Source organism: Ovis aries, chromosome 18 (assembly GCF_016772045.2).
Source record: "Ovis aries strain OAR_USU_Benz2616 breed Rambouillet chromosome 18, ARS-UI_Ramb_v3.0, whole genome shotgun sequence".
NCBI lineage: Eukaryota > Metazoa > Chordata > Mammalia > Artiodactyla > Bovidae > Ovis > Ovis aries.
The window spans coordinates 62,708,041-62,733,317 of NC_056071.1; the positions used below are offsets into that span (position 1 = coordinate 62,708,041).

Below are 25,277 nucleotides of genomic sequence, written 5' to 3' on the forward strand. Positions count from 1 at the left end.
ATCTCAGTACCACCGAGCGGTGGAAGGGTCTGCCAAGGGCACGGGGCCTCTCCAGGTCGGCTGTGCAGCGTGGCTTGGCCTCCGCCACAGAGTGCAGGAGCGGCCCTGCCTTGTGATCTCAGGGACTCAGGCACGGCTGAAGGCCAGCCAGACCGCAGATAACTGGCGGATAACTTACCTGATGTCATCTAGAAATACCTTCTCTCCGTGGGAGCAGAAAACTTGGAATAAATCCTTGTTGAAGAGAGAAGAGACAACGTGTGGACAGGCACCGCCCGGGCTTATAAGCCGTGGGGGTGGGGGTTTGGTTGCGGGTTGTTTGGGTTCTGGTTCTGACTGTGTCACTCACTCGCCGCAGGCAAGCTTCTCATCTCTCTGGGCATCCCTGGCCTGATGGGGTAATGACAGTTCCGCTCCTGGGATGTGTTATGAGAATTTAACACCGACATGAAATGATGGTCACTCAGGATTACCTAAGAGGAGGGGGCTCTGGCAGGGCTGAGTTGCGCTGTGTCAGACTCTAGGCCGCGTTGAAAATCCACAGCCCAGACAAGCGATGCTCTCGGGCATTTCAGACCGGAAACCGGGGTCGAAGAGCTTCAGTCGTGTCCGGCTCTGTGAGACCCCATGGACTGTATCCTCCCAGGCTCCTCTGTCCATGGGATTCTCCAGCGAAGAATACTGGAGTGGGTTGCCTTTTCCTCCTCCAGGGATTCTTCCCCACCCAGGGGCTGAACCCCTGACTCCTGCATTGGCAGGCGGATTCTTTACCACTGCGCCACCTGGCAAGCCCTTCAGGAGCATGCCCAGGGTCAGAGGACAGAGCCAGGACTCAAATTTAGCTCCAGGTAGCTCCAGGCCCGTGCTCTCAGAACAGTGCCAGGCATGTGGTAAACGCTTTGAGAAGTGGGGTACTGCTCCCAGCCCCTTGACACCTCCTCTGGCTCAGCCCTTCAGATGGGAAGATTAAGTCCCAAAGAGGGAAGACGACCTGCCGCCCCAGGCCCCAAAGCCCGGTAGAATCCACGTGTTCATCATCCAGGGAAAGATTTGAAAGGCAAGGCTTTGTGAGCCCCGGGTCAAGGAGGAAACGGGTGGGGCTGGGGAGGCGCCAGCCTTAAGCCCCTCCTAGGCAGCAAGTCTGGGGGATCTGAGATTCCTTCAAAGTCTAGCGTGGTGCTTCACAGATTCATACATATCTGCGTCTTATCCACGAGGGAATGTGGTAAGGGAGGTGGTGCCTGAGCTGCACAGGTCGCCGGTGGGGAGAGAGGAGGCTGGGGAAGCAGGTTAGCCTGTAAGAGGCCTCGCTCGTGTCCCAAAGGAAGCATTTCCCACAGGACCTGCGGAAACGGTGCTGCTTGCGCAGGGACCAGCAGAGAAGGGCTCAGCTTTCTGCTGTTTCATGTGGAAACTCAAGGGAAGAGTCTGAGACCAAGAGAGGGGAGGAACCAGCCCTCCTGCCAGCCAAGGAGCTGGGGGAGGCGGCATGGGGTCAGAGACCTTCTCAGCCAGGGCTTGGAGGGCCCCGGGCCTCTGTCAGCCGGGGAGGGCAAAGGAGCCTTCACGGCGGAAGGAACAGCCCCTGTGCCATAGGTGCCCAGAAAGGGGTCCGAGCAGTGGAAGAGTCCAGGCTGTTGGTTGGGCCGCAACAGAAGACAGGACAGGCAGGCTGGCTGGGACCCGAGGGGAGTGACCGCGAGAGGCACCTGAGGGGAGTGGGCGGCCACGCAGAGCAGTGCCCAGGGCTCGTCCTTCGGTCGGTCACCTGATCTCTCTGGATCCACACCCACCCAGTCCCTCCCCACAGTCCCCAGGAGACAGGAGAGGCTTCTGGAAGACACGTGGTGTCAGCGGGGTCCGCGGGCTGGCCCCACCAGGGGTCGGGCCCCTCCTCCATGGGCCCCCGAGCTTTCTGGAATCAGGTGGACAGGAGGGTTCTGATAGGTTGGCTGGGAAGCCTCATTAAAGATTGACGCGGTGAAGCCCATCAGACGGCTGCCGGCGTATCGGTTTCCCAGAGCCCAGGCCAGCGGCGGAGGAAGGAGAGGTGAGTGGGCAGGAGGCGAGCGGCGCCTCCCGGACGGCTCCCCGGGGCCCCGAAATGGTCAGCAGGGAGTGGACCTTCCACTGCTCCTGCCTCTGCCACTGCCGCTGCACCATCCTCTGCAGAGTGCACTGTAGGTGACGGGAGCCCCTCCCCGGCCCTCCCGCTTCACTCCCGGCTGCTGGGGTGGGGGTGGGGGCAGGGGCAGAGCCCTGGGTCCTGGGACCAAGTCCCTTCACCCACGGTTGGAGGGTTGAGGTGCTGTTCTGGCTAAGGCCTTGCAGGAGGGGCGGGCCACCACGGCAGGTAGCAGGCTCGGCGGTGGTCAGTGTGGGCTCCTGTCCCAGCAGCCCCGTCTGCATGGGGCACCTGTGGCCTTAGGAAGTCACTCACCATTTCCAAGCCTCAGTTTCCCTCCATCTGTGACACAGGTCCGGCAGGCTCCGCCCTGAACAGTTGAGCAGCTTAATCACGGAAATGGCGCAGAGGTCCTTTGCATGATAAACCTGACCAATTTTATTGCACGTTATCCTGTTTGAGATTCTTTTCGAGGTTTGTTGAAGTCCTGAATGGAGCTTATTAAGAAAAGGAGAAAAAAAATGTCTTACTCGGGCAGTAATTGTCCCGAGCACCGCGCTGAGTGGGACTGAGCAGGCTGGTTGACGGCGTCCTGGCCTGGAAGCTGGGAGGCCTGGGTTCCAGCTCCATTTGTCCCAGTTCAGATGTGTTCTCAAGCAGGTCTCTCCCTTTGCCCCACCTCAGGACCCTTCTACACCAGGAGAGGGGACATTCCTCGCTGGCACACGGGCCTCCTGCCATCACAGTCAGAGTGAAGGGGCCTGTCCCCTCCGGGGCGGGGGTACTTACTGGTGCTTAGTTGCGAGGCTAGGGGTTGCTTCTCACTGTGTGGTCCTGGGCAGCCTGCCCCTCTCTGAGCTGCAGCCTGTGTATCTGCCCACGCTGACCTTCTGGGTCTACAGGTCGTTTTGACACTGGCCGCTTAGACATAGCTTTAACTGCTGGTTACCCTGGGGTCAAGCCGTAACTGGCGGGCCAAGGGTTGAGGGCATGCTAGAGGCTTGCAGTGGAAAATGACCCAGAGGAGGGGTCATTATCGTCTGTGATAAACCATTAATTTATCAATGCAGTGATAAATCGTCTGGCTCTGTGACCTAAGGAAAACAAAGCCAGCTGCCCCACGTATCAGCTGCTCCTCCGAGCCTAATTTCACTGGTAAGGAGTGGGCTGAAAAGTACACCAGGCTGACTTTAAGCAAGAAGCAGAGTGGCAGGGTGGCGGCAGTCAGGATTTGTCTGCTGTTGAGCCAAGCTCGGGAAGTGGGGCAAGCCTCCCACCCCCCAGGCTTCGTGAGCACAGGGGACAAGGCAGCTAGCTGTCTGTCTGTCTGTCGGTCTAAGCAGGGCTGGGCATCAGCGTGCTGGTGTGCACAGAGCCCTGGGCTGCTGACACTTGTGCTAGGCGCTGGTCCCAGCTCTGTGGGGCCTTGGCAGGGTGGCTCTGAAGACCATGGCCAGCCCAGATCAAGGCCCCGCTCCAGCGAGGACTCCCACTTGCTTGGCAGGAGGAGCCTCAACACCAGAGGGGAAGGCTGCACCCCATCTCAGAGCTCACTGGCTCTGGGCCCGTGCAGGACAGAGGTGCCTCGGGAAACAAGAGAATGAGCCTGCAGAGAGGTGGGGAGTCTGGGGGGGCTTGGGTCTCTGCCCAATGCGGGCCAGGTGGCTGTTGCTCGCTGGCCAGGAATTCCATCAGCGCCACTGAGCAGGTGCTGCGTCCGTGGTTCCTGGCGCTGCTGGGGTCTCGGGTTCCATCCTCTCTGGAGGCCCAGGGGATTGCAAGTAGAGGCCGCCTGGAACCTAGCCCCTCCCTGTGTCCCAGCAGCTGGGTGGGTGTCCTGGGGCCCCACGCATGTTAACAGGTCTCTGGAGGATGATCCTTCTCGGGAGGAGGCACGTCAGCGTTGCCTCGGTTCGTCCGCCCACCTTGGCTGGGCAACCAGAAGTGCAGTACCTGGGGCAGGAGCCGTGAGGCCTGCCTTGCTCTGCACAGCCAGACTCGGAGAGGAGTCGCAGCTGAGCACTTGTCCCCCCTGTGGGGACTCTATTACGAGGTGGTGCGGCCTGCTGGTACATAGAAGTTCAGAAGGAGGGAGAGGATCCCACAGCCCCGGGATGGCCTCTGTGAACATCCTGTCCTTTGAAACTGCAGCGAACAAGAGCGGGGCGATCCTCGGTCCCATCCTTCTCACCTGTAGAATCCTGGAAGGTGAGAGGCTTAACTAGAGAGCACTGCACTCCGGCAGGAAGCTGGGTCTCCCGGCTCCAGGTTCGCTCCAGAGGGGATTGTACGATTTGAAACGGTCCAGAGAGGCCAGCCAGGAATGGGAAGGGGCTGGAAAACAGGAGTGGGGGCCGAGAGGGGCTGCGGGGGAAGCAGAGCCTCGCTGTCCACCATCCAGGCCAGTGTCTGGTTCCAACCAGGATTGCCGGGAGCAGTGCTCGCTGCAGGGGAACCCAGGGCTGCCTCTGGGGTTTCTCCTCCCTCGATCCCTTCAGGGTCTGCACACCTGAGAGCCTGGGGTCCACATTTGCCTGCTGGGTCAGGTGGGCTGGTTTGCCCACACCTTGCCCAAGTACTGCGTGTGCAGGGCACCTGCGCGTGGTCGGGAGGATGGCAGCAGGCAGGCCGACCCGCTGTCTCCCTCCCCGAGGACACTGGTGCTGAGAGGCTGCGCAGGGCAGGTGCCTGCTGAGAAGGGCGACCAGGGCACCAGGGCAGGCCCCTCTGCCCGCCTGGCCACCACCCTGCCTCTTGGCCCGCTCACGCTCCTGCCCAGGCTGTTTCTCTGCTCAGCGCGTCCCACACTCTTCAGGACCCTCTGCCCCCTCCTCCTGTCTGGTCCCCCACCCTCCTTTCCCCGGGAGGTGGCGAATGTCTGCGGGCACTAAGTCCCTGCGGACGGAGGGCAGTCCTGGCGTCCTCTCCTCTCAGCTTGCTTAGGGTAGGATGCGGAAGCGTGCCCGGCTCCGGGGATGAGCTGAGGGTGACGTGAGTGGCATCTGGGTGGCTGGCTTAGCACCCTGGCGGCTGCTGCATATGCCCGAGTCCTGTCTCCCTGTGTCCCACCACCTCGTGCATGCCCAGTGCCTCCGCTGCTGGTGACCACAGGCCCCCTGGTCGGTCGCGTGTTTGCCTCGTGAGCGGCGTGCCCCCAGCTTGGCCCAGAACAGTTTTCTAGCCGGAGGGAGGGCTCTAGAAGGAGCCACCCACTCTGTCTCTAGTTGTTGATCGTGAGACAGTTTGCCTGGGGCCCAGTCTTTCATTTATTCAATAAATATTTGTCGAGTGTCGACCGGGTGCCAAGAACTGCAGTAAGCACTGGGAACGAGAACCCGACAGTTACGTTCCTGGAGGTGAAGTTCGACGGCTGTGCGCCAGGGTCCTGCACATGCAGGCGCATGTCATGTCTCCATGTCCTCGGGGACAAGGGGCCCGGGCTGTACCCCCTGCACCATGGAGCGTGACCTCTGCCCTGCCTGTCCCCTGCCCCCTCAGCAAGGCTGGGGCGGGCTGCAGGGTCAGCCCCTTTGTTCCTTCTCCCGGAAGCCTGATCCTGTGCATCCAGCTTTTCAGCCATCTGCTCCCCCTGCGCCTTTCTGCTGAACCGGGGCAGCGTCCCTGGCGGTCACACCTCACCCTGGAGTATCAGCCACAAGGCCAGGGACACCACACCAGGCGCTCTCACCCGACCCGCCAGCTGCCCTGCTCCCTGTGGAGGGCGGGGGTCGCTCACCCTGCTCACAGGTGAGGGGCTGAGGGCCTTCCCCAAGTCTGACGTCTGACCTCAGACCTCCGGCCTCGCCCTCCCCGCCAGTCTAGCCTGCGGCAGGACCCTCGGTCACTCACACGACTCGCTGTAGAGCCATCAGCTCCCACCCCTCCGGCGCCTCCACTCCCCTGTGGCCGCTTCCTGGGCGGGCTGGTGCCCCGAGACTGGCCAGCCTCCCCGCCTCCAGCTCTGCTTCTCCTCCGTGTTCCCACAGCTCGTGACCCAGGGGTGGAAGGGTGTCGTCCAGGCCAGCAGCTTGCAGGAGTGGGCGTCTGACGTGCCTTCCACCTGAGGCTGGAACGTGGGCCTCTGGGCCGGAAGTCCACTGCTTCCCTCTGTCCTCAGGACTTAGGCCGAGCCGGCCCTGCTCTGTGTGCAGTCGCCACCGCCTGGGCTCATCAGGGTGTGAGCCCTGCTGCCGTGGGCGGGACCCACAGGACGCCAGAAACAGGCCCCTGCCTCTCCCGACGCTGGGTCCCTGTCCCCCGTCACACTTTCCTCTCACGTGTCTGCAGTGCGAGTCAGGGTCTTGATTATGACTTCGCAAAACTTGTTTAAAGTGAGAGAGAAGGGCGAGGGCCATCTGGAGCTCCCAGACTTGGCCAGCTGCCTGAGCCCCGCGGCCTGGGGCAGGTCCCCTGCCCCTCAGAGCCGCCAGCACCCACTCCCAGCGGGGAGTGGTGAGCCTGGGCCCCGCACCTCGGTTGGCGTCTTCTCTGAGCAGGCATGGCTGTGGGGAGCCCTGTGTTCCTGTGGCTCACCTCTCGGTCGGTCTTATTTTCATCCGAGAAGCTCAGCCCCGTTCCTTCCCCTGGGCTTTCTCCCTGGGCTTGGTGAGCACACGTTCCCCGGGACCTCCCCAACTCAGTTCAATAAAGCACACCAAGCACCTGACGTGAGCCGGCCTTGAGCACCAAGTGAGAGGCACACTCGCCCTGCCCTCAGGAAGCTCAGGGTCTCGGAGGGAGAGGAGACTGGCCGTCTGGTCCGGGTGGTATCAGTTAGAAAGCGGTGTTGTAAGATAGGCCCTGGGCATCAAGCGGTGGGGGACAGGCGGATCTTGACAGGCTTCCTGGATGGGCAGCTGCAAAGCTGGGCCTTGAACACTTGGCAGTGAGGAAGGTGCCTGGGGGTAACGGGGGGCCGACAGAGTCGGAGAGGGGCGCACCGAAGGCGGTGCGGGCTTAGTGAGCGGGTACCCAGGGCCTACTGGGGGCGGGGGGTGCTCTCCAGGAGCAGTGACCGTGGGGATGGGCTTGACCTGGACCCGTAAGGGTCAGGCTTGTGTCTTCCTGTGTCGGGTGGAAGATGAACGTGGAGAAAGGGAAGAGGGTAGAGGCTGAGGGCCCCTCGGTTGACAGTGGCAAGGGTCCAGGAGAGAGGCTGAGGCAGCCACGAGGGGAGGGAGGGGTGTGTGGGCCCTGCTGGGATCTGAGGGGGGAGTGTCCCCACCTGGATCCCAGAGGCAGGGGCATGGCTGGCCTGAGACGGCTCTGGGGCAGGGGAGACTCACGCGGGCCTGCACCCTGGCTTCTAATTGCACCACCGGGAAGTGACACAGGACCCTGGCCAGTCGGAAGTGGTGACAGCCACCGAGCACTCCCACCCTGAGGTTTCAAAGCAGGAAGCACTGCGGGCGGCTCTGCCCGAGCGTCCCAAGGGCCCTAGACCTTCTGGAGGGCAGCGCCTCCTCCCCATCCTCGCGCCTCTGCCGCAGGGCACGTGGCCAGCGAGTGGAATGGACCCGCAAGACGGAGACGCGCCCCGTGTGACCCTGGACAGACCCCTCGCCCTGAGACAGGGCGTGTGCGTCCCAATGCAAAGGACCCTCGCAGCTCAGAACCAACCTACGTGTCCAGCGGTTAAGAGGAACGAAGGCCGTACCCAGCCAGAGGCATCGCTCCCTGCTCCGTAGTGTCTAAAGGCCCAGCTGTGGCGCCGTGAGAGCGAGGGGTGCACGCCCCGAACCTCCACGGCATCTCGCTGCCAGCCGGGGTCCTGGCGTGGCGGGGCTGGCCCCAGCCAGGCAGGGTCTCCAGAGCACGGGCTCAGACACGGGCCGATCCAGGCCCGGCAGCTGAGGCCAGGACTCGGCAGGAGCCCGGGCATCAGCCCTGATCCCCAAACACCAGGCTGAGTGGGCAGCACTGCCCGCCACGTGGACGCCAGGCAGCGCCCGGGCACTGTCTGGGGGCTGCACCCCTCGCCCAGGGCCCTTCCGGCCAGGCTGCCCTCTGCACGCCTCATCCTTGAGGCCAGTCTCAGTAGACATTCTGCAGCTGAATTTAAGAAAGGAAGTGGCATTTCTCAGATAGTCTGGGCCAGGCTCTGCTGCTGACAGCTCTGTCACTTAACCTTTGCTGGGCCGTTCCCACACCTGTTACAAATCTTGGGAACTGTCTGCTGGGATTGTGAGAATTAAAGTAAATGTAAGTTAAATTAAGAAAAGTGCCTTGATGCCACGGTAAAGCACTGTTCTCATATTCTGGCTCTGGTTTCCTGAGAACAAGGAGGAGAGGAGCCCTCAGGCCTGGGACTCATGGAATAGGAGAGAAAAAGACCTCCTCTCCACCGCAGATTTTTTTTTTTAATTGGGACTGTTTCTTTCTTTATTAATCTTTAAAAATTCTCCCAACACCTATACTGAACATATTGACAAACTGGTTTTTAAAAGGAGCAAAATTATTGAATGTTGAATAAATAGAGCAGGAAAAGGGTGTTTAAAGACAGAGAAAACTAGTGTTTCTTTCACTTCTGTGTGTCACCAGATATGCACGTGTACGCAGTCACCTCTGTAGAGAGCCCTCAGGCGTCTTATCTCCTGCCCGAGCGGGTGCAGCAGTGGGTGCCCAGCAAGGCAGGGTCTCCCGGGGAGGAATGTTCCCACAGTGCTGGGTGGGCTTCCTGCCATCAGGCAGCTGGCCCACTGCCCTCTGCCTGGACCCTCCTCTTTTGCAGCCAAAGCATCCACACGGTCCAGGAAGCAGTAGACAAGGCTTGCAGAAAACTTGACAGAAGCACATGGCAGGGCCCAGGGCTGGGTATTGCCGAGTATGGAAGCAAGCTTCCGGCACAGAACGGGCTGTCAAGTATAGAAAAACAGAACAAGATTCCACCCGTGTCATCACCCCTAGGGGTGGGAATCAGGCCTTCGTGGGTGTGGGTAGGGTGGGGCCTCCGTGTCGGAAGGAACCCGCTCCCTTGGCAGGTCAGGCCTCCGTCCCCGAGAGAGCGGCCTGGAGGCACCAAGGGCTCTGGTGTGGGGCAGGGGGTGACCTGTTTCAGCTTGGGGATTCTGTTACCCTGTGTCCTGCCGTGCCCCGCTCCAGGGGACACACGGCTAACCTCCCAGCTGCTTGAAGCGCCTTGTGGGACAGGCCTTCTGCCCATTGTGGATTTTGTCTTGCTCTTGAGCGTTGCTGGCCCCTCATCCTAGGTTGGAGATGACGCCCCTTCCCCATCTCGGCAGCGAGGCGTGAGGCCAGCTTGCCTTGGTCCCTCCCCCGCTGCTCTGACTGCCTGCAGTTCCCCGGTGACACCTGAGCCGGCCGAAAGAAGGAAGAGTCGGCTCTTTCTCAGATTGGAGCCAAAGCCCGATTTTGTTGTAAATGTAACACAGCAGCAGCCCCTGTCTGAACACGAGGCATGCGTGGCAGCCCTTGCCGGGCCCCTGCCTTCAGGGTCAAGGCCGCTCACTCGTCCTCTGCCGCCCCCGTCACCTCCAGGCTCCTGGGTGCAGGCAGGAGGGCATCCCGCCGTGGGGAGGGCAACGGGCTGAAATCCCCGCCCCGACTCTTCCTGCTGGGAGGTCGCTCCCCTGCTCACAAGGCGGAATAAAATGGACCCACTGGGTTGGCAATTCCAAGTTGGAACGGCCTTGTGGGAAGTGGAGGGACTGTAGTTCGAGGTTAGGGGATTGAGGGCGAAGTGGCAGCCGCACGTGCCGTTTGAGGGGAAGGAGAGAGGGGTCAACACGAGAAGGGATGACCTTGAACCCTGTGAAGTGGCTCCACGGGAAGACCCACAAGAAAGGGGACAGAGGGCTGATGAGAGGATGGGGTGGGCCGGGGCGTCGCGAGGCCGAGAGCCAGCCTGAAACCGTCTCCTGGGGGGTAGGGGGCAGAGGCGGGGCCAGCCCCCGGGGTTCTCTCCCCGGTAACCCCCGTGCCTCTGTGCTTCTCTTCCCCACAGGCCCCTCCAGCCAGCGTCAGGTGCAGAATGGCCCCTCTCCCGACGAGATGGACATCCAGAGGAGGTAACTCCCCCCAGCAGGGCCGGCGTGGAGGGCACACCCAGGCGAGGGGCGTGAGCACAGGCCTGACCAGAGAGGAAGAGGAGGCAGCTGGTTGCCACTTTGCCAGCGACAACATGAGCATGTGGTTCCACAGAGCAAGGGCACCGGCTGACTCTGGAGCCTCACCGTCAGCCTGGCAAGAGTCCCGGCCCATCCACTTATGATCTCCCTCCCAGGTGTATTAGGAGGTTGTCATCCAGGACCTGGGGATGTGGCCAGGGCCGCATGCGACCTGCCGGGCCAGTCTGACTGAGCTCGTGCTAGGCCCCCATCTCGTATCTGTCTGGAGGCCTTGTGAGCCCTGGTCTCTCGTTGGAGGCCTTGGCTGGTGCCCTGCATGGCCTCTGCAGCGGGGGTTGAAGCAGACAGAGGCCGCGAGGGCGCTCTGGGCTACAGCTGCCCATGGGTGGTCAGGCCAGGCTGTGTCCTCATCCTCGTGGGGCCGGCCTGCGGAGGAGGCCGCTCCCGTGGGGTAGGGCGGGGCGTCTTGAGTGTCTCGGGCAGCGCTGTTGTTGTGAAGTTACAGGAGACGTCGCGGTGGCTAAGGAGCCACCGCCTCCCCAGTCCCTGTGCCAGAGAACAGGGCCAGGCCGTGAGCCTGTCCTGCTGGGCAGGGGCTCTGCATCTTAAGGGCCTGGCACCCCAGCTCTGTGGAGCCGTGCCAGGAGGCAGGCTTGGGCCACATCCTCTCAAGGGGAGAGGAAGAGGACTTGACTGCTGGGCCTGTGGCCAGGCTCAGGCAGAGCCCGAGGTCCGGGCTGGGAGGCCCTCCCCTGGCTGAGGCGTCGGGGTCCTCGCCTGGAGCCTGTCCGCTGCCCTGAGAGCCTTCGGCCCCCACAGTGGACTTCGTGACCCTGGGCCTTAGCCTCCTGTTGGCAGATGGCAGCGTTAGCCAGGGAAAGACGGGCACATGCCTCCTAGACTCAGGTCACAGAGGCTCCCATTTATTCATCCCTAGCTTCTCAGAAGAATACTGTGTGGCTTACTAGGGCTTTTGCATACCTTGTCTCATTTTAACGCTCACGTTAGCCCTCAGGGGTTATCATTACCCTGCTGTTTCTCATGTGAGCCACTGAAGGCGAGAGAAGAGAAGGGGAGCAGAAGTTAGGAGCAGAACCAGGACTGGCCCCGGCCCAGCCCTCTGCCAGCTCCCAGGCCGCCTCCTTGAGAGGGACGGAGGTCCCACACGGCCTGCACTCGGGCTCTCAGAGCTGGAGAATCACCACTGCCAAGTCCAGCGTCCAGGGCCACTGGCTGCAGAGGGCGGTTCACTTTTGTCTGACCCCTGGAGGTCATCCTGTGACCGCAGGCATCAGACTCTAGAGCAGGGACCTGCTGGTCAGGACGGAGGGAGGCCAGGAGAGGTTGCGTGGTGCCCACGAGAGACGCAGTGAGCCCAGCACGGAGCCATCCTGTCTTCTCACCACCAGCAGCCTATGTCCACAGAAGACCGATTCCTCTCGTGGAGGGATTTGGGGCACGTGGATCCTGCTGGAGCGGCTGGAGTTGGGGGTGATGTTTAGGCAGTTTGGATGGAGAAGCTTAATGCAGATGCTGCTGGGAGTTTTTCAAACATCTTTAGTGTCAGAAGGGCCTTTTTCAATATTTGTTAGATATTGGGCACAATCCTTCCAAGAACCCATGACACGTGTTATTTATGGAGAGGCATCTAGGCCCAAGAAAGGGGAAAAGCTCTCCCGTGACGACTCCCAGAGTGGGGACCGGAAAGCATTCTGCTGCTCAGTGGCTGCGCAGTGAGCACCCGCGTGTCGCCTGTCCTTCCTCCAAGGTGAACGCGCTGGCAGCCCCACGTGCTTAGTCCCCACCAAGCACACCCGGAGCAGCCAGCCCAACGCCCGCGCGCTGGGAACCGGTGGTGCAGAGGCATGGCCGCGGCCTCTCTCTGCGGGTGCCCTGCTGCCTCCCGCCCAGGAGCACAGTAGCCCTCAGAGCAGTCCTGGGCCCCGCGCCCTGAGACGGGCCTTCAGCGTCGGCAGTTCAAGCCGTGCTGCCACCCACAGCCCACATGACTCCTGAGCCCCTCCCGCACTGGCGTGGCAGCCCCAGACTGTGCACGTGCTTGTGGGCCCGTGTCTTCACTCAGCCAGCCTTGAAGAGCAACCCAGGGCCCCTCCTGTCAGGAGCCAGGAGGTTGTCCCTGCTGAGGTCACCCGGCACAGCCACACATCCTCCCGTGGGCTTAGGGAGCTAAGCCAGGTGCAGTGGGCGTGGGTGGCCCTGAGGTCGTGTCTGCTGAGGCCTCCAGACACCAGGCAAGCTCGTCCAGCCTGGGGGAAGCTTGGTCACTCAACCAGATGGTCACTTCAGCCTCGTGAGGGGCTCCCTGCCCAGGTGTCAGCGTCCATGGGCTGCTGGCACTGCCCTGGGTGGGGACCTGGGCTGGTCACAGCTCAGCCTGTGTAAGCGGGGACTGCAGGCCCGGCAGCCAGAGCCCAGGGTGGGACGAGGCGGGCTTGCTGCTGAGCCCCGGGGGCACCAGGAAGCCTGACTCTGCAGCCCAGGCTCTGACTCAGACTTGTTCTCCTTCCGCTGTGGCCGCTTCTCAGACAAGTGATGGAGCACCAGCACCAGCAGCGCCAGGAGTCTCTCGAGAGAAGAGCCTCGGCCCCAGGTGAGAGCATCCTCTCTACAGGGCCACCCCGCCCCGGACGGTGCCGACCACACCCCGCATTTCTAACTCGGATCTGACCCTGTCGCCGTGTCAGCTCTTCCCCTTCACGCTGAACAACCCGGGCTCCCTGCCCGGCCTCCAGGTGCGCAGGCCCGGTCCCTGCAGGCCCATCAGCCCTCCTGCAGCTCCTTCACTTCCTCCGGGGCCGCCGCCTCCCTCGCACCCGTGCCCCCTTCACCAGACCTCACTGCTGTCCCAGCATGGTTGTTCCTTCCCTAAGGAAGCTTTCCGTGGGCTCCTGGCCAGCTGGAGCCCCTCCTCAGAAGCCAGGGTAGGACTGTGTGCCTGCTCCTGGCGGCACTTGTCACCCTCCGCAGTGACCGACGTGTAGTCGTGTGATTGGCTCACTGCTGCCCACCAGGCCGTGAGCTCTGAGAGCACGGAGCCCGCGGTTACTGGTCCCCAGCGCCCTGCACAGGGCCCGGCAGGCAACAGAGACTTGGGTGGTGGACGGGGGTCGGGGACAGGACTGCCCAGCCCACGGCGCCGCTCCTGGACACATGCCCCCATCGGCCCTGCCGCCATCCCCCGAGGCCAAGGGGGCGGGTCCCCGTTGCATCTCGGGGACTGACTGCTGCCAGTGCCTAGGAGGGTGCTGAGTACCGAGGGGGAACAGAGGGGGAAAAAGAGATACCATTTGGGCACCAGAGGGCTTCCTCTCCCCTGGAAGACCACCGCTGAGCAACAGGAAGTCAGTGGAGCGCGCAGGTGCAAAGCCAACATGTGACACTGGGTCCAGCCAGGCCCCAGGTGTCGGGAGAGACTGACAGTAGCAGGCGCCTCCTGAGGGGCTTCTTGGAAGAGGTGACCCTGAGCCATTCCTCGTACGCAGAAGAGCGCCCCAGGAGGCTCCAGCTGGGCCTGGGCACTCACTGAGCTCACCTCTTGTGTTTCAGGACCCAGCCTCCAGCCAGGGCACCCGTCCTCTGCAGCCTGCGCCCCCCTCTCATGTAGCGGCCCTCCACCCCCACCCCCACCCCCTGTCCCACCGCCACCCACGGGAGCCACACCCCCGCCCCCGCCCCCACTGCCGGCCGGAGGAGCCCAGGGCACCAGCCACGACGAGAGCTCCGTGTCCGGCCTGGCCGCCGCCCTGGCTGGGGCCAAGCTGAGACGAGTCCAGCGGGTGAGCGTCGTGGGCCCCAGGGGCGGGTTGGGGGAGGACGAGGCTGGGGGACCCTTCCCTGCCGGGGGGAGCAGCACCACCCTCCCCAACCAGACAGCACCTCCTGCCACCTCGGTCCCGGCTCCCTGGTTCTCGAGAGAGCTGGGGTGGCACTGCGTGAGGCTGGAGCTGCCACCCTCCTAGACGAGGAAACCCAGGGCCGGGCTTGTGAACAGCTCGTCCGGAGCACGCAGGTCACCAGCGGCAGCTTGGACTCAGGCCCTGGGTCTGCTGAGTTTCTATCCATCAGCTTCCTCAGGCTCAGCGGGTGCTCCCCAGCCTTCCCCAGTGTCCTGGCAGGAGGAGCTTCTGGAAGAAGGCCGTGCGTGCGTGCTAAAGGGCACCTCTGATACAGAGTAGTGCCCCCTCGCCCCTCAGGTCACACCGGCCTCGTCAAGGCCGCTGACCGTGAGCCAGTGGACCAGGGCGTGTCTGCGAACAGTGACCTCCAGTCGACGGCGCCCTCTGGACTCTGTCGCCAGTGGGTGGGGCTGGGGAGATGGGACCAGAGGGCCTGGCCTGGCCTGGCCTCTCACGCTCTGCTGTCACACCCAGCCCCTTTTCCCTCAAGTCACCGGCCTGAAGCGCCCTCTCCCCTTAGCCAGAAGATGCATCCGGAGGCTCCAGTCCCAGCGGGTCCTCGAAGTCTGACGCCAACCGGGCCAGCAGTGGGGGTGGCGGAGGAGGCCTCATGGAAGAGATGAACAAGCTGTTGGCCAAGAGGTGGGTGTGTCGACTGACCCCAGCTCAGCCACTTGCCTCAGGCTCCCGCTCCCAGTGCCTGGCCTGGGGGTGCAGGAGGTGGACAGCACCACCCTCCCCAACCAGCAGCCACTGTGCCCCTGGCTTTAGCCAAGCAGGGGCACTGTCACTCAGGTTTTCCCTTCTCGAGCCAAAAGGAGTCCTCTCAAGTCTAAAGCCTGCCTCATTTATGTTTAACAAGTGTTCGTCTCAAAGTATCTGCCATGTCCCAGCCTTGTCCTGAGCAGAGAGAAACTTGAAGATAATTTCGGAGATAAATTCTCAGGGAAAAAGAAAACTATTCCCCCTGGGGAATGGGTGATGATGGGGCGTGTCCTTTGGGGGTGGTTACAGGGCCCCCAGGAGGAGTGACCGGGTGGCCGGAGCCCCCAGGGACGGAGCAGTAGTGCCCCCATGTCCTGGTCGGTTCCGGGGCCCGGGCCTCCACTCCCATCCACACTTGTTTGGTCCCCAGCTGAATCCCAAGCAGGTGGAGCGATCAGTCAGCCTCCTCTGGAGGAGGGTCGCAGGGGTACGCTGACGGGGCCCTGCGCCCTGGCTCACCCGAGCACCGGAGGACCGGGGAGCAAGCCTCGTCATGCAGGCAGGTTGGATTCCATTCCAGGGGAGCCCCACGTTAAAAATAGAAGATTTTCTTTAAAAACAATACATGCACAGTCACTCCAAGTCCGACGCCAGTGCATTCATAGTAACAGCTTTGCCTTGATGGTTTAGACCAAACGGAGAGGAAGTTTCTGAGAACAGGAAAAGGCCAGTGAGCCAGGAGCCAGGGAGACGCCAGATGGCTTGTGGCAGAGCTGGGCCCGCAGTTAACACAAACCCCACACGACCGGCAAGGAGCCGTCACACTGCCCCATGAAGCCCCGCTCGACATTGGCTGTCAAGTGGAGCCAATGAGATGCCCTCATGGGCTGTTTCTTTGAATGAAGGTCCTGGCAGAGTTGCTGGCTCCTCCCTCGAAGGGCTGCCCCACACCCTTTCCCAGGCGGGGGCATCTTGTCCACAGGTGCCCGGCGCAGGAAGTCTCCACGGAACTGGAGGGGCCTGGTCTGCTGTGTTTTCTTGGAAGACTGAACCTGGCTCTGGGCAGGCGCAATGTCATGGGCACAGTGGCTGGCCAGGGAGGAGCCGGGGTGCTTGCACCCAGCTTTGGAAATAAAGACAGGACAGCCAGCCCAGAAACAAATGCAGAGGCAGGACTGAGCGGGCATGGTGTCAGGAAGAAGATGTCGGGGACGATTCCCAGGTTTCTGGGAGGACCCATCCTTCCCGGGATGAGCCAACGAAGAAGGGGCCCCAGTGTGACTGAGAAGGCTGCAGCGTGGGCTGGTCCCTCGACGGGGACAGCCCACTGGTGGCCGTTCCCCCCCATCAGGCCAGTTTCCCCCTTGATGGGCAGTTCACTTGTGAGCTCTTGAGCACTGTGTGTTCTGGCAGCTTCAGAGAGGCTGCTGTGTGTGGGTTTGAGAATTAGCCAAATGTCGGTGCCCAGTGTGGCCAGCAGAGAGCAGGGGGTTTTCAGTGTGTTTGAGCAGGGGCTCATCCCTGGGGGGTGCTGTCAGTGACCAGAGGCGTCTGTTGGAGCCTTTCCTTCCTGAGCAGCTCTTGGCGGCATCCGGGTTGAGAGGGCGTGGCTGCTGAGCTCCGAGGCAGGGGACTTCAGGGAGACAGGCAGGCTTCCTTCTCCTGCAGGTGGCCCGCAGGTGGGATGTCCGCAGCGTGACCTGTGGGCTGGGGGCTGTCTTGCCCCTCGCAGCCAGGCCTGGGTGTTCTGAGGCCATAGCTGTACCCAGCTCTTCTGACTGGGGCGGGGTGTGGACCAGCCTCCTGCCCCTCAGGTGCTGCAGACAGATGCGAGTGTCCCCATTTCCCCTGCCAGACCAATTTGGCATCCAGGGTCCTGGGACCAGCACAGAAGGCCTGCACACTCACTCAGGCATCACCCCAGGCCAGATAGGTGCCTGGACAAGTTACCTCCTCCACACAAAACGGGTTAGACCCCAGCAAGGGGCTTCTTAGGACCACGTCTGCACAGAAGAGGCATCCGGTCAGTGTGGAAACCTCCGGGGCTGATGGTGTGTCTTCTCCCTTCTGTGTTAGGAGAAAAGCAGCCTCCCAGACAGACAAGCCGGCTGACAAGAAGGAAGACGAAAGCCAAACAGTAAGTGCACCCACCGCCAGCCTGCCCCGGCTTCCCGTGCCGTGTGGACACACCAGGCCCCGCGGTGCCGGGGGTTGGACAATCACATGATAGATCCTTCACTGGGTGATTGTAGGAGGGCAGGGGCACTCCTGTCCATCCCCCTGCACCACGGGGCAGGTCTGCACTCACTGAGCGTCTGGCAGCCTCGTGGGAGAGGCAGGTGGGAGGCAGAAGCAGGGTCCAGTCGGGAGTGTCGCGACGAGAGGACCTGGAGCCTGGGGAGCTCAGACACACGAACAGGTCTCCTCGACAGACTCGGGTGCAATCACGGTAGGGGGTGTCTGCTTCAAGACCAGGGCCGTTCCTATTTATTTCTACTCCTGAAAGATGTCACTCGAGTCCATCGATTCCAGCAGAGCCTCGGATGAGCTGGGCAAAGGACCCCGAGCCTCAGGCGCTTGTCCGGATCAGGATCCTGGAGTCCCGTCTGTCCACCCAGAACTCCACGTGCCTGCCTCCACCTAGTGCGGCTAATGCTTTTGTCCTGTGTGTTAAGCTTTCCCTGTAAAAACAGATTCCTGCTAAAACCACTAAGTTTAGACCTTAATTGCAGACAGCATACAGGTTGCATCTCAGTGACAGAAATGCCAGGGCACGCGCACTTCCGTGCCACTGGGTGAGGCTCGCCAGGCGAAGCCCAGGGCTCCGGCCCTGCCAGCTGCCCTCCCACCCCCTCACCCCAGCCTAGGCACGTGCAGCCCCCTCGGCCCCCACAGCTGACTCCTCCCCAGTCTGGACGTCTCTGCATAAGCATTGCTCCCTGAGAAATGGGCTCCCAGACCCCAGACTAGGTAAGGCTCCCTGCAGCTTGGTCCCCGGGCGCCTCTCCCTGCTGTGCTTCTGCTCGGCTCTCAGCACACACATGTGTCTCGTCTCCTCGCCCCTTGCTGCCGGAATGTGAGCCCTGCGAGGACCACGCGTGCACGTTCCCCTGCCCGCATGCCTTGCACCAGGTGTGGAGCCCATCCAGCTGGCTCTGCCTGAATGCCTCCAAGTGCAGAGGCCTGTGTGGCCAGGAGCCTGGGGTAGTCACAGGCTTCCAAAGGCTGGCGGGTTCCAGCCAGCACTGCCAGCCCCAGCTCCCTGGGCTCTTGGAAGAGAAGGAGTGGAAGTGTTCCGTCGTGTCCGACTCTTCGCGACCCCATGGACTGTAGCCCACCAGGCCCCTGTGTCCATGGGATTCTCCAGGCGAGAACACTGGAGTGGGTTGCCATGCCCTTCTCCAGGAGATCTTCCCAAGCCAGGAACTGAACCTAGGTCTCTGGCATTATAGGCAGATGCTTTACTGTCTGAGCCACTAGGAAAAGAGTAGGGACCCAGGAGAAATCTTTGACCCCAAGGGTAGAGTTTTCCTCCTCTGACTCCCCTTTCTCTGTAGGTCTCTAGGCTTGGTTGCATGCGGCCGGGAGGCCCCGCCCACATGGGAGCAGCCTCTTCCAGGGCTGGGACAGTCCCGCACAGCACAGCGAGTACAATGTGGCCAGGGACACTGGCGGCTGGCCTTTCTTTTTTCTTTTATTTGGCTGTACTGCGCAGCTTGGGGATCGTAGTTCCCCAACCAGGGATCGAACCTGGGCCCTCAGCAGTGAAAGCAGTCAGTCCTAACCGCTAGACCTCCAGGGGAGTCCCTGGCTTTTTCATTTCTATACTTTTCAGTGTTTTCCAGATCTTCACCAAACATGTACAAAGTTTCAAGAAGGAAATGTGGAGCCCTCCACATTCGGGAGAACTCCACACTCCCGAATGTGAAGTCAGGTGGCTTGGGCAGGGCTACTGCCCCTTGCTGGCCACGGGGCTCTAAGGATGTGTCCCAGGCATGAAGAGCACAGCCCCCAGGCTGCGAGGCGGCTGGCGAAGGGGTCTGCGGGGGTAGGGAGGCTCTTCCCGGCTTGCAGCTGAAGCCGGACTTCCCTTTATATAGGGAGCAGTCTTATTAGTTATTTTTGAAATAATAGGATGATGTTAAAAAATTTTTCTGGTTTATTTTCCAGTTACTCTAATTTCACCCATAATATCTCCCACTCTGGCCTGTTTCCTTTGGGTCCTGGTCCCCAGGCACACGTGTTGATTTCCATAATTTCATTAACTCCACTCTCTCACAGCGAGAGGCCTCAGGAGATCTTCCTAGGGTCTTCCTGTGGGTCTTCCTCTGGAGACCCACAGCCTAGCACATTCTTTTGCCCCTGAATCAGCGACTCCGAGAACTCTCTTCACGCACCCCACAAATACGGGGTGGGGGTTCCTGACAGTCACGAGGTCAGTGCTCGGTGCGGAGGCCAGGGGTGAGCAATTGTCCTGGCTCTCCGCTGTGTCTCCCTGCAGCCTTCTTCCCCAACTGCCATGGGGTGGAAACCTGGGGTTTTCATTAGTGAAACACCATGGTGGTCTCACTGTAAAAGGAACACTCGTTCACTGGATAATTTGGAAAACTGCAGTCTCCTAGATGACCTGGCCCAAAAGTCCCCACCCAGCCGGCCTTCCTAACCAGATCAGCAGCAGAGCCTTTCTCTTCCGTTTCAGGAGGAGCCCAGCACCTCTCCATCTCCGGGGACCCGAGCAGCCAGCCAGCAGCCCCCCAACCCATCAGGTAAGGAGCCCACCCTGCCTGCACCAGGCATGGGGTCCTAGAGTGGGAGGGGCTCTCACAGGAAGATGATCTGACCCCCATGGCCTCACTTGGTGGATGAGCAGAGGCTGCACTGGCGGGGCTCCCTGCCGTCTTACAAGGAAGCTCCCCCGACCCCTGTTAGCGACCGCCTGCAGTCGGAGCCTGAACATGTGCAGGGCATCCTGGGGGAGAGAGCGCCCCCGTCCAGCTGTTTCCCCAGCGGGCCTGCCCACACCTAGGAGGGGTGGGGAAGATGGGACCGGAGGCTCAGCTTCCTGGCCTTGGGCCCTGCTCTGAACAGGAGCATGTAAATACCGCAGTCAAAACGCCAGGGTGCTCCTTGTGAAACACCAGGATGTTATGGTCACCACCAGGGAGCCTTGCTCGCTGAGCAGTCAGCCAGATGAGGCCTGCAAAGCAGACGGCCCCTAACCTAACCTGGTCCGAGCTCTGAACGGGTGTGGTCAGAAGAGCGCCTTCAGGCTGTGTGGTGGGAAGACGCCACGGCATCTGGTCCCTCAGTCATTCAGCAAACGTCTCGGGGTCTGCTCTGAGCCAGGCCTGTGCTCCTGAGCGTGTGGTGGGCCGGGGGGGACAGAGAGAAAACAGGAAGCCTGTGGCGAGAGGCTCATGCCCGCTCTTGGCAGCTCGCTGGGGCACGGCTCTGTGGCCACCTGGGCCTCACGTCCTGCCCTTCTGCTGGCTTGTCAGCCTCCCTATGAGGCTGGGGTCTGTGGCCTCTCCTCAGGCAGTGCCACGATTCTTGGTGAGTGACCGCGTGAACGCCTCACGTCCCAGCAGAGGGGCTGCAAGTTGCTAGTTAGAAGCTCAGTGCTTGTAAGCAGTGTGCCCCGGGCCACTGCTCCCGGGTCCACCCTGCAGGCTCAGCGAGGGTCAGCCCGCGGCCTCCAGGCTCAGCTCAGAGCAGCTGGCGCCTGCTGCCCCAGGGAGCTTTCCCTTCTGCCTCTCTGCTCATCCTGCCAAGTCAGGGAACTCACTCAGTTCAGTGGACCTCTCGTAGTAACGTGAAATGCGGTTAAAGAGCACTTGGAAAAGGAAAGACTAATCAGCTTCCAAGGCCAGGTCGGGAAAGAGCCAGCAGCATTGTGTGGGGAGAGCCACGGAGCCGGGGACGGCGGGGGCACTGGCTCCCAAAGGCGGGTGTGGGGTGCGCTGAGGGTGCAGGCGGGGGGCTTCCTGTGCCCCCCCGGCCCACTGCTGGGGGCACAGGCTGCTTCTGGAGGTCCTGGTTCAGAGCTTCCCTGCCCAGCCGGCGCATTCCCAGGAAAGCCCTAGCCATGGGGAGAGGACTTGAAACCAGGTCAACCGAGTTGCGGGAGCGGGGGCTCCCGTCCTGAGTTGGGGAGACGCAAGTGGCAGGCCTGCAAGGGCCGCCTGGGCCACGGGAGGCGGGGCGGGGCCGTCTGCCTGGGATGCTGCGGGGCGCTGGGCCACGGCACACTCCCAGCCCTGAGGCGCTTCATCCACCGACAGAGGCCAGCCGGAAGCCCTGGGAGCGGAGCGGCTCAGCAGAGAAGCCCATGTCCTCCTCGCTGTCCAGGTGAGCCGCCCCAGAAGCCCACGCTGCACCCGGGGCGGGGGCCCAGGCGGGCCTCGGTGCCAACTCACCTCTGCTCCATTCCACCCACCGCGTAGAACCCCGTCTGTGGCCAAGAGCCCGGAAGCTAAGAACCCCCTGCAGGCGCAGCCTCACTCTACTAGGTACCGCACTGCCCGCCTCTGGGGCCGCCTCTGTCCCCTCCCGCAACTAACACCTCGGCCCCTGCCGCGTTGTCATCTAACCGCTATCTCTGGGAGAGGGCGGGCTGTGCGTCGTGAGGGACAGGGCAGGCCGGGTCCTCCTCACCCTCATCGATGGGGGGCCCTGAGGCCCGGGGGGTGTGACTGTCCAGAGAGGCCTTGGGGAGCTGCGGAGGTGCAGTCCCAGCTCTGGGCTCGCCAGCCAGGACACCGGGCTAGCCAGGGGCCCTCTGCAGCCTCCCCCACCCCCCCCACCCCCCCGCAGCGTGGTGGAGTGTGGACGGCAGCCGCACACAGCAGGTACCCCTCACCAGCGCTCGCTGTGCCCCGCGGCCTACAGTCCCGGGGCTGGCCCCTCACTGCCCTCCTCCGCTTCCTCTGCGTCTTCCCAGGGAGATGCTGGCCACGTTTCCGAAACCAAAAGCTGAGGTGATAACAGGATGGGTTGTTTGCAACGGAGGTTGCTCAAAAAAAAACCTCAGGCAATCAGATAGTAACCACAGGCCGAGCGTGGCCTGAATGTGCAGGGTTCTAGAGCCCGCACTAAGGGGTGTCTCCAACGCCCGTCACCAATCGGAGGGAAACAGCCCAGAGCAGGTGGCGCTTGGTCCTGGTCTGGCTGAGTCAGCCAAGAGAGAGCTCTGGCCAGCTCCGCAGGAGCGGTGAGGACAGACACGGGTGCTCAGGGAGGGCTGTCCCGGTGTCAGCCAGGGCTTGTGGGGGTCCCGAGTCGGCCAGCTTTTCGGCCAGGCGTGAGGTCCCTGCCTGCACAGAGCTCGTCTCCGCGTGCAAAGACCCACAGACAAGACAACCATGCGTTCCCATGGGTGCTCAGGGGAAGACACCAAGGGTTCTGTGGTGGGCAGTGCCGGGCACAGAGGGGCTTCAGCAAGGGGGCTTCTCAGAGGCGGTGTTTGAACAGACACAGAGGAGGGGAGCCTGCCCTACAGAAAGTAGGGGGAGCGGACTTGCGGTCTGAAGGAGCAGCGAGTGCTGAGGCCCCGAGCCTGCTGCCAGCCTGGTGAACTCAGAGCAGAAAGCAGAGCAGCATGGCTGACAAGCGTAGGACGTGGGGAGGGCGGAGCAAGGCACACTGAGGGGAAAGGCGTGGGTTTGTCCCGCGCACAGGCCGCGGTCCATGCACCCTGGGCCAGGGCGCCATAATGCAGTGCCTCTGGGCCGCTCGCCTGGCTGGAGGCAGGAGGTGAACCCGTCAGGCGGGAGCCAGATCAGGGCCCAGGAGGCGAGGCGGGCAGGGCCGGCCTGCAGCCCTCGGCAGAGCTGGCTGCTTCCTGCTGGTGGAGCAAGGACAGACTGCCAAGTTCCAAGCAGCCAAGCGTCCCTCTCAGGGTGAGAACACTGTCCAGGGTGTTCTCACTGGGAAAGCAAGTTCTCCAGCTCCGAGCTGGAGTGCTTCCTAGACTCACAGGGCCCACAGAGATGTCGGGGTCACTGTCGGGGTTGGGGGGCTGTCCAGAGGGGAGGACCTGGGCCCAGAGAGGTGACGTGGTTTGTCCGGGTGCCCCGGAAAATTGCTCTTGAAACAAGGACTATGAACCTACAGCAGGGCAGGGGACCTCTTTCCCCACCAGGATCCAAAATTACTTACTCAGGACCACGTTTGGCCTCTTTACTGAGTTCGTCCAGAGATGTGCAGGAGCACTTTATTTTTTTCTTTTTTATTTTTTTCTTTTTTAATCCGGGTATGTGCACTGGACCACTAAAATTTTATTTACATGGCATTCCGTGGTTTTTCAACCCAGCTTTCCTGAGATATAATTGACATCTAACGTTGTGTGAGTTCAAGGTGCCTGGCACGGTGACTTCATGTGTTAGATGCTGTAAATGATTACCTCGGGCAGGCAGGTTAAAACATCCGTGACCTCGCACAGGCACCTTCCTCTGTGTATGCGGTGAGAACTCGCAGACCTCCTTGCTGCGCTCCTCCCAAGTGCGCAACGCAGCACCTCCAGCCACGGCCACCATGCTGTGCACTCAGCCCCGCGGCCTGCCCGCCTTGCTACTGCAGCCTCGCGCCCCTCGGCAGCCTCACCAGCCACCCCCACCCCCACCCCTGGCAGCCACCAGGCCAGTCTGTTTCCATAAGTTTGGCTTTTCGAGATTTGTTTATTTTGTGTTGGAGTATAGCCGATTAACAAGAAACGTTGTGACAGTTTCAGCTGCACAGCAAGGGGACTCAGCCATACCTTTGCTTGTATCCATTCTCCCCCAAACTCCCCTCTCATCCAGGCTACCACATGGCCCTGAGCAGAGTTCCCTGTGCTGCACAGGAGGACCCTGTTGTTCACCCATTTTAAATACGGGCTTCTCTGGATTTTACGTATAAGTGAGATCACGCAGCATTTATCTTTCTCTGGCTTATTCACTCAGCACCATGTCCATGTTGTCACAAACAGCAGGACTTCCTTCGTTCTCATCGTGGAATACTTCATTATATAAGTGTGTGTGACGTGTACCTATACACGTACACGTGTGTGCATACACACCCACGTAGATACAGATAGGACGTCATCTTCATCCACTCATCGGCCAGTGGACACTCAGGGGGTCTCCGTGTCGTGGCAGTTGTGAACAGCGCCACGGCGGACGTGGGGTGCGGCCGTCTGCGGGGAGCAGCGAGCTTGTTCCCTCTGGCTGCATCCCCAGAAGGGGGATTGCTGGCCCACGTGGAGGCTCCTCCACTCTGTTCTCCGTCTCAGCCGCACCAGCGCTTCAGCGTCCTGCCGGTTCTCCGCTGCGGAGGACGCCAGCCGGACCTGATCTGTATGGTGACGCCTGGCATCGTGCCAGTCCCCCCGGTGTGTGTCTGCTGGTTGTCACATGTCCACTCCCCCAGTCCGCGTGTGTCCGCCAGCTCTCACGTGTCCACTGGCTTCAGGTGTGTGTCCACCAGCTGTCACGTCCATGATCCCTGTAGGCGGCTCTGACCACATCATTTCCCTGAACCTGCCTCTCTCTCCATGTGGGGAGAGAAACTGAATCCAGATAGTGCTCCCTCGGCACCATGATTCTCCTTTGAAAGGCCAGGTGAAAGCATCTGTCAAAATTTTCTTTTTTTTGACCACGCTGTGCCACTTGTGGGATCTTAGTTCCCTGACCAGGGATCGAACCTGGGCCCTGGCAGTGAAAACACTGAGTCCTAACCACCGGACCTCCAGGGAAGCCTCTGTCGAGACTTCCCAGGGAGGATTCATGTGCAGGAAACATTAAATTTCAAGCCAACTAAGCTTAGTTCAGAAACGTCAGAGAAGGACAGTCCCCAAAACTGAACCCTCTGCCTGAGAAGAACAAAACCCAAAACCACACGCAGAGCTGGTCCCCAGCACCAGGGCCGCTGGCTCTTGTCAGACATGGGTGCCTCTGGGCTGAGCAGTTGTCTCCTGTTTAATGCCAGCATCACGGGTTCTCCCCAGGCCGTGGTCTAGCCGGGATCAGAGCCCTCACTCTGAGAACCAGCTTATCAGCATCCTCTTCCCAGGGTTGGGCAGGGGAGGAGCGTGTGGCTCAGAATGCCATCCACATGCATGGGCGCTTCCGTGTGAGCACTGTCAAGTCGGGAGACCCCAGGTCCTGACGCTTGGGTTGGGAAATACAGTCATGGTATCCAGGAGGCCCGCTCAAGGTGGAGACAGGGCGTGAGAGTCCTTTCTGAAGTGCCAAAGCAGCAGCATTTGAAGAGGGCAGAGCCAGGCCCTCAGCGGGCAAGCACTGGGCACCCACTTGCCTGTCGAGCTCGGCCCCCCAATGCCCACCCAACCACACCGCGCCACCCTCTCCCCAGGATGAAGCCGGCAGGGAGTGTCAACGATGTGGCCCTGGATGCCTTAGATTTGGACCGGATGAAACAGGTGAGTGTGTCTGTCCAGAGGGGCTG

At 61.5% G+C, this 25,277-nt stretch overlaps 1 protein-coding gene across 13 annotated transcripts in view; it reads left to right on the forward strand.

Annotated features, from left to right (window-relative positions):
- The window catches only part of EVL (Enah/Vasp-like), a 144,254-nt gene that overhangs the window by 116,988 nt on the left and 1,989 nt on the right, over positions 1-25,277 (forward strand). For 5 of the 13 annotated variants that reach the window (XM_060401924.1, XM_042235485.2, XM_042235484.2 and 2 more), the window contains 8 exons: positions 10,089-10,152; positions 12,759-12,823; positions 13,780-14,009; positions 14,650-14,771; positions 16,911-16,971; positions 19,534-19,600; positions 21,116-21,182; positions 21,278-21,902. In XM_060401924.1, coding sequence (XP_060257907.1) covers positions 10,089-10,152; positions 12,759-12,823; positions 13,780-14,009; positions 14,650-14,771; positions 16,911-16,971; positions 19,534-19,600; positions 21,116-21,182; positions 21,278-21,815 — 1,214 coding nt within the window. In that variant the 3' untranslated portion in view covers positions 21,816-21,902. The other 8 variants (XM_027957391.2, XM_027957393.3, XR_006056917.2 and 5 more) reach the window with 7 other exon arrangements.